Source organism: Theropithecus gelada, chromosome 3, assembly GCF_003255815.1.
Source record: "Theropithecus gelada isolate Dixy chromosome 3, Tgel_1.0, whole genome shotgun sequence".
NCBI lineage: Eukaryota > Metazoa > Chordata > Mammalia > Primates > Cercopithecidae > Theropithecus > Theropithecus gelada.
In genome coordinates, this window is record NC_037670.1 from 164,945,900 (window position 1) to 164,954,430 (window position 8,531).

The 8,531-nt window shown below is 45.9% G+C and overlaps 2 protein-coding genes across 2 annotated transcripts in view; one reads left to right on the forward strand and one right to left on the reverse strand.

The window, feature by feature from the left end:
* SLC37A3 (solute carrier family 37 member 3) overlaps positions 1 to 3,802 on the reverse strand; it is a 71,009-nt gene extending 67,207 nt beyond the window's left edge. Inside the window, exon 1 of the mRNA XM_025380303.1 lies at positions 3,765 to 3,802. The gene's annotated coding sequence lies outside the window, so the exon portion shown is untranslated. The remainder of the gene's footprint in view (positions 1 to 3,764) is intronic.
* Positions 3,624 to 8,531, forward strand: part of RAB19 (RAB19, member RAS oncogene family) — a 23,039-nt gene continuing 18,131 nt past the window's right edge. The window contains exons 1-2 of the mRNA XM_025380304.1: positions 3,624 to 3,797; positions 7,192 to 7,415. Coding sequence (XP_025236089.1) covers positions 7,215 to 7,415 — 201 coding nt within the window. The 5' untranslated portion in view covers positions 3,624 to 3,797; positions 7,192 to 7,214. The remainder of the gene's footprint in view (positions 3,798 to 7,191; positions 7,416 to 8,531) is intronic.

Genomic DNA, 8,531 nt, shown 5'->3' on the forward strand with positions numbered 1-8,531 from the left:
AAAAAAAAAAAAAAAAAAAAAAAAAAAAAAGGTTAAAATGGTAAATATATATACATAGAGTGAAATACATATTTTTTTGTGTTATATTTATATATGCGTATATACATATATATGTGTGTGTGTATACTATCAAGTATATGACCTGTGTCACCACCACTCAGGGCTAGAATGCCTTCTTAGCCACGTGGTGGTGTGTAGCTGAAGTCCCAGCTGCTAGGGAGGTTGAGGCAGGAGGATCACTACAGCCCTGCATTTGGAGGCTACAGTGAGCTCTGATTGTGCCACTGCACTGCAGCCTGGATGACAGAGGGAGACCCAATCTCTTAAAAAAGAAAAAAAAATGTGTATATATACACACATATTTATACATATGAATGCCTTCTTTCCTGTAGCCCAAGCTATGCTCTTTGTATTTATAGTGACCTTGGTGGAGAGGGTCGGGTGGTAGACAGAGGCAGCATCTCTCTCTCCTTGACTTCCAAAACCATCAGGATATTTAAATATTTGTAAAATTTGTTTTCTACCTGTAGATGTTCTCCAAGTGCTCAGTGGGTCTGAGTCAGGTGACTTTTTTTAAAAAAAAAGAGTAACCACCCGGGGTGCAGTGGCTCACCCCTATAATCCCAGCACTTTGGGAGGCCGAGGCGGGCAGATCACCTGAGGTCAGGAGTTCGAGACCAGCCTGGCTAACATAGTGAAACCCCATCTTTAATAAAAATACAAAAATTAGCTGGGTGTGGTGGTGGGTGCCTGTAATCCCAACTACTCGGGAGGCTGAGGCAGGAGAATCGCTTGAACCCGGGAGGTGGAGGTTGCAGTGAGCCAAGATCGCACCATTGCACTCTAGCCTAGGTAACAAAAGCTAAACCATATCTCGGAAAAAAAGAAAAAGAAAAAAAAGTAACCATTACCGGAAAAAGACAACATTTGGACACTTAACTTCATGACATTGACACCTAACAGGTTTTATTTCCCGATCACACATTTGGGGCGAATCTTTTTTTTTTTTTTTTTTTTTTTTTGAGACGGGGTCTCGCGCTGTGTCACCCAGGCTGGAGCACGCCCGGCTAGTTTTTTGTATTTTTAGTAGAGACGGGGTTTCACCATGTTAGCCAGGATGGTCTCGATCTCCTGACCTTGTGATCCACCCGCCTCGGCCTCCCAAAGTGCTGGGATTACAGGCTTGAGCCACCGCGCCCGGCAATTTGGGGCGAATCTTGACCTACACTGGATTTCCACATTGTGCTGGTGGTTCTCACCCTGCAGCAATATTTGGCAGAGTCTCTTGTTCTCTTGCTCTGCTTGCCAGTGTTGAGTTTATCTCACCCAGAAGAGAGTATCCTGAAAATGGATATGTAACTGGAATTTTGGGTAAGATAAATATTTTCAAGGTTATCTGAAGACATCATAGAAGTAATATTCTTGGACAGTGAATAAATTGCCCTGTATTTCAGTGCTTCCCAAATGTTGTGGACCCCAGCCTACAGTAAAAAAGACATTTCAGGCCGGGCACGGTGGCCTACACCTGTTATCCAGTACTTTGAGAGGCTGATGTGGGAGGATTGCTTGATCCCAGGAGTTCAAGACCAGTCTGGGTAACAAAGTGAGGCCCTGGCTCTGAAAAAAATGAAAAAAAAATAGCTGGGCATGATGGTGCACACCTATAGTCCCAGAAACACAGGAGGCTGAGGCAGGAAGATTGCTTGAGCCCAGGAGGTTGAGGCTGCAGTGAGCCATGATGGTGCCACTGCACTTCAGCCTGGGTGACAGAGCGAGACCCTGTCTCAAAGAAAAACATTTTTTTTACATCACCCAATACAATATGCACGTGTACAACTGACCCAAACATTTTGCAAAACATTAGTCACTGTTACTACACAAGATACATTCTGAAATTATTTCCTAATCCCTGCTTGTGAAAAAGCTGGTTGCAACCCACAAAGATTGATTTCATGACTCATTTATAGGTCTCAGCCCACAGTTTGGAAACAGGACACCAATGTCAACATTTTATCAAACAAGATGTCTCTGTTTCAATTTTACTTATTGTGTCTTTAAGGCCATTTAACTGCCTACATATCACATCCTATGTAGTGGAGAAAATCTGGTCCCTGTGATAGACAGTGAGAGACAGTTAACTGTTCTAGACTCTGTGGAAAAAAATAGTAAGGAAAATTCACCTCAGCTTTATGCTTCTACCGCCAGCGTCTGGGACTGATAAACGGGAGGGTTTCTGCACGGTAACCTTTGCTCTATGGTAGAATTTTTGAGAGAGTGAGGCAGACTTTTTTTTCAGCTCTTTCTTCCCATATACCTTCAAAGTTCTTTTAGTTTTAATTTTTGTTTCCTTCTTTTTGCATCATCTCCTTTCTCTGACTCCTCACAAAGAGATATTCAGATCCACAAAACAAAGACTCAAATGACTTACAATCTGGCCAGGCACGGTGGTTCATGCCTTGTAATCCCAGCACTTTGGGAAGCCAAGGCAGGAGGATCACTTGAGCCCAGGAGTTTCTTTTCTTTTTTTCTTTTCTTTTTTTTTTTTTTTTTGAGACGGAGTCTCACTCTGTCACCCAGGCTGGAGTGCAGTAGCGCGACCTTGGCTCACTGCAACCTCCACCTCCCAGGCTCAAGCGATTCTCTTGCCAGAGTAACTGGGATTATAGGCACACCACCACACCCGGCTAATTTTTGTATTTTTAGTAGAGATGGGGTTTTGCCATGTTGGCCAGGCTGGTCTCGAACTCCTGACCTCAGGTGATCTGCCCACCTCAGCCTCCCAAAGTGCTGTGATTACAGGCATGAGCCACCACGCCTGGTCAAACCAGGAGTTTCAAACCACCATGGGCAACATAGGGTGACCCCATCTCTAAAAACAAAATAAATAATAAGCGGGCATGGTGGTGTATGACTGTAGTCCCAGCTACTTGGGAGGCTGAAGTGGGAGGCTTCCTTGAGCCTGGGATGTTGTGGCTGCAGTGAACCATGATCACACCTCTGCACTCCAGCCTGGGCCACAGAGCAAGACCCTGTCTCTAAAAAATATGCATATATATAATAAAATAAATTACTTAAGATCTATATCCTCCTTTAGTTGATGTTCTCTCAGCTAACAACCTCCAGGCCAGCTGTAGTCCCAGATATTCGGGAGGCTGAGGCAGGAGGATTATTGAGCCCAGGAGGTTGAGGCTGCAGTGAGCCATGATAGTGCCACTGCACTTCAGCCTGGGTGACAGAGTGAGACCTTGTCTCAAAAAAAATTTTTTTTTACATCACCCAGTACAATATGCACATGTACAACTGACCCAAACATTTTACAAAACAGTCACTGTTACTACATGAGATACATTCTGAAATTTTTTCCTAACAAGGGACACCAGGACAAATTGAGAGCAAAGGACGCAAGAACACACAAGAGAAGGTAAGTAGAAGAAAGGAGCAGGGGCAGCATCGTATGGGCCAGTGCTGGTTGAATTCGCTGGCTATTCCTTCCCGAGAGGGCTCTCTGCTAGGCTGGCAAAGGCTGGTGAGAAAGCCAGCTCTGCGCTCTGCCCTGTGCTGGCCACTTTCACCTGGTGCTTTGTACCCTGCGGCAGCCCTGGGCTCAGGGCAGGTGGGAGGGATTGTACTTTCCTTTCACTTTCTCAGGACGCCAAACCTGACACCTGGGGCCAGAACTACACTTCCCACCAAGCAGCGAGGCAGGAGGAAGAAGGGGGCACTGAGGGCTGAAAAGGAAAACCAGAAGAAAGAGAAAACATTACGTGCTGACCAGCAGAGGTGAGAGAGCCGGACAGGTAAGTGACAGGTGAACCAGGAAGGCGAAGGTTGCGGGATGCCGGCGGGAGGACATCATCGGGGTGGACGCTGCCTGTGTCTCCCGGCAAGGCTTGTAAGCTAAATGAAAGGGGGCTTTTGTGGAAACCCTGAGGACTCCGGAGGGTGAGGAGAGACATGGAAGTAAAGTCTCAGCTCAAGTTACAGTGATAAGACCAAGACACCGGAAGTGGAATGGCTGTCTTTAGTTGAAAAGTCAGACAGGAAAAAAGTGGTTTGCTTGTGTCTGTTGTCTGCTGGATCATCTACCTACATTGATTTCAGAGAGGTCCAAGAGAGGTATGGGATCCTTCTTCATCGCCTTAAAGCCCTGGGTTTTTGCATGCAGATTGGACACTTGAGTGCATTTTACCTTGTGTGATGAGACAGACTGTCCTTGTCTATGACTTTAGAGAAAACCAGGGTAAAACAGAGAAGTGAAGAAGGATGTCACAAGGCAGGGGCAATTTGCAGCCCATCAGATGTGATCATTAAGTGGGATCAGGTTTCAGTTACTTTTAGAGCTCTTGGATGAGGAGTCCAAACACACTCTCATGAAGAACAGTTAAAGAAGATGGAGATATTCTCCTCGGGGGGATATTCTTGCTGCTTCAAATATCTGATGGGCTGTCATGTGGAACAGGAATGTGATGTGTCTTGGCAGAGTAAGGATAGCACTGAGCTAGACAGATGGAAACCTCATGGAGGGAGGTGTCAATCCCACAGAAGTGAGAACTGCCCAGTGTAAAATGGAAATTTTTCAGGAGGTAGTCAGTTCCTTGTGATCAGAGATATTGAAGCATAGGTGGACATTTAAGCCAGGGATGCTGATGGTGGGAGTAAAGTTTCAGGTAGGTGACTCGGTCAATTGGTGTTTTCCAAGCCTGGCTCGTCATCAGAATCACCTGGGGAAGAGACAGCATGAGAGAGAGGAGGGGAGGGGAGGGGAGAGAGAGAGGTTTTTGGTTTTGTGTTTTTGTTTGTTTGTTTGTTTGTTTGTGTTTTGAAATGGAGTTTCGCTCTTGTTGCCCAGGCTGGACTGCAATGGTGCGATCTTGGCTCACTACAACCTCTGCCCTCTGGGTTCAAGCCATTCTCCTGCCTTAGCCTCCCCTGTAGCTGGAATTACAGGTGCATGCCACCACACCCGGCTAATTTTTTGTATTTTTAGTAGAGACAGGGTTTCACCATGTTGGCAAGGCTGATCTTGAACTCCTGACCTCAAGTGATCCACCTGCCTCAGCCTCCCAAATTGCTGGGATTACAGGTGTGAGCCACTGCACCTGGCCTATTTCTTATGATTTTAATAAAGATGGGCTGGGGGTTGGGGGGGCATTGGGGAGTCTCATTATGTTGACCAGACTACTTTCAACCTCCTGGTATCAAGTGATCCTTCTGCCTCAGCCTCCCAAAGTGCTGGGATTACAGGCATGAGCGACTGCGCCTGGCACAGTAAATGTATTTTAAAGTTAAAAACACAAAACACAAAACCTGGCCTGGTGCAGTTTTGAGATCGTACCACTGCACTCCAACCTGAGTGACAGAGCAAGACTCTGTCTCAAAAAAAAAAAAAAAAAGAATACTAAGAAATAATTTTTAAAAGAACAAGGTAAAATTAGTTTAGCAAGTCTGGGATGAGCTCCAAAAATATATTTTTTTCAATGATATTCCCAGATAATTCTGACCATCAGTTAGTTTGTGAAACACTGTCATTAGAAACCTTTATTTTCCAACCAGACACTGTGGCTCATGCCTGTAATCTCAACACTTTGGGAGGCCAAGGTGGGCAGATCGCCTGAGGTCAGATGACTGGAGTTCATAACCAGCCTGCTCAACATCATGAAACCCCGTATCGACTAAAAATACAAAAATTAGCTGGGCCCGGTGGCAGGCGCCTGTAATCCCAGCTACTTGGGAGGCTGAGGCAAGAGAATCGCTTGAATCAGGGAGGCCGAGGTTGCAGTGAGCCAAGATCACACCATTGCACTCCAGTCTGGGCAAGAAGAATGAAACTCTGTCTCAAAAAAAAAAAAAGAAAGAAATATATATTTTTCAATGATACTCGCAGATAATTCTGATAATCAGTTAGTTTGTGAAACACTGTCATTAGAAACCTTAATTTTCCGGCAGTGCGTGGTGGCTCAGGCCTGTAATCCCGGCACTTTGGGAGGCTGAGGTGGGTAAATCACTTGAGGTCAGGCATTCGAGACCAGCCTGACCAACATGGTGAAACCCTGTCTCTACTAAAAATACAAAAATCAGCTGGGTGTGGTGGTGCAGGTCTATAGTCCCAGCTACTCGGGAGGCTGAGGCAGGAGAATCATTTGAACTGGAAGGCAGAGGTCGCAGTGGGCTGAGATCATGCCATTTCACTCCAGCCTGGGCGACAGAGCAAAAAAAAGGAAAAAGAAAAAAAAAAACCTTTGGTAAAACATGCCATAACCAGCCTTTGGTAAAATATGCCATAACATTATAGCCATGATTTTAATTTTGAATATTCTCAAAATCCTAATTTCCTGGTTGAAAAAATTAGGCTCCAAACAAGACAAAAAGGCCATGTCACTCTTCTCCAAGTTGACTTACCAATCACCGCTCATCAGTCCTTGTTGCTGGCTGCCTGGATGGTCAGCATTTTTGTTTTTGGTTTTTTTTTTGAGATGGAGTTTCACTCTTGTTGCCCAGGCTGGAGTGCAATGGCGTGATCTCAGCTCACTGCAACCTCCGCCTCCTGGGTTCAAGGGATTTTCCTGCCTCAGCCTCCCAAGTAGCTAGAATTACAGGCATGAGCCACCACACCCAGGCGGTTTAATATTTTTAGTAAAGACGGGGTTTCTCCATGTTGGTCAGGCTTGTCTCGAACTCCCAACCTCAGGTGATCCATCCACCTCAGCCTCCCAAAGCGCTGGGATTACAGGCATGAGCCACCGTGCCTGGCCTGGATGGTCAGCCTTATAGCAGTTGGGAGTCTTTATCCCCAGGTAAAATTGACACTGGTGGGATGTCCAATGGCAGGTGAGTCACTGCTGTAGGCATTTCCTCGGCCATCCTCCTGCTTTCCAGGCACTCTGATGGAGCATGTGGCACCTCATCTCTAGGCCTAGGATATATCACTGCTTTTATCTGATGGTGTTGACCGTCTACTGGACCCACCAGAGAATGGCAGTAGAAACTCTTTATTCCAAGAGCACCCCTAAAGTAAGATCAACACATGTAAGGTAGATGTTTGCTTATGGGGGCAACTCCTCTGTGCCTAACTAGCATCATTAGCATCATCCTCTCAGAAGGATGTAGTGCTGTGAAGGTAATGACCTCCCTCCGTCTTGTCTTGTACTGGATCCCCAGTTCCTGGTGCTGAATTCCATCCTTTCTACTAAGCTCTGTTCTAGGTGGCAAGAACCATGCACTTCTCCGGCTCAGCCAGGGCAGCAGATGAGAACTTTGACTATCTGTTCAAGATTATCCTCATTGGGGATTCCAATGTGGGGAAGACGTGTGTGGTGCAGCATTTCAAGTCTGGAGTCTACACGGAGACACAGCAGAACACGATTGGAGTGGACTTTACCGTGCGCTCCCTTGATATTGATGGCAAGAAAGTGAAGGTCAGAGGGCACTGGAACGGGACTGATTCCACCTTTTTTTTTTTTTTTTTGAGACGGAATCTTGCTTCGTTGCCCAGGCTAGAGTGCAGTGGTGCGATCTCGGCTCACTGCAAGCTCCACCTCGTTCACGCCATTCTCCTGTCTCAGCCTCCCAAGTAGCTGGGAGTACAGGTGCCCACCACCACACCTGGCTAATTTTTTTTTTTTTTTTTGATTTTTAGTAGAGACAGGGTTTCACCGTGTTAGCCAGGATGGTCTGGATCTCCTGACCTCATGATCTGCCCGCCTTGGCCTTCCAAAGTGCTGGGATTATAGGTGTGAGCCACCGCGCCCAGCCAGTTCCACCTTTTTTAGCCAGAATTCCCAACAACAAAGCACATGTCTAAGCAATAAAATATTTCAATACAAAACATGAAATCATACAAATAGTGGAAGAAAACATGGGAGTATTTATTTTTCTCATCATGGAATGGGAAAATCAGGCTTTAAATGAGACACGAATCCAGAACCCAATAAAAAAAATATTGCTGAATCTAACTATGAAGCTCAAATTTATACATTTCTCTAACTATATAAAGGTCAAATTGGCTTTTATTTATTTTTTTTTTGGCGGGGGGAGGGGATAGACAGGGCTTTTTGTTTTTGGTTTTTTGAGGCAGAGCCTCACTCCATCACCCAGGCTGGAGTCCAGGAGCGCAATTTCAGCTCACCGCAATCTCTGCCTCCTGGGCTCAAGCAATTCTCATGCCTCAGCATTCCAAGTAGCTGGATTTACAGGTGCACACCACCACGCCTGGCTAAGTTTTGTATTTTTAGTAGAGATAGGGTTTCACTATGCTGGCCAGACTGGTCTCAAGGTCCTGACCTCAAGTGATCCACCTGCCTTTACCTCCCAAAGTGCTGGGATTACAGGTGTGAGCTACCACACCCAGCCTGAGACAGGGTCTTGTTCTGTCACCCAGGCTAAAGTCCAGTGGCATGATCACAGCTCACTCCAGCCTCCATCTCCCTGGCTCAAGCGATCCTCTCACCTCAGCCTCCTGAGTAGCTGGGACCACAGGTGCACCCCACCATGCCCAACTCATTTTTTTTTTTTTTTTTTTTTTTTTTTTTTTT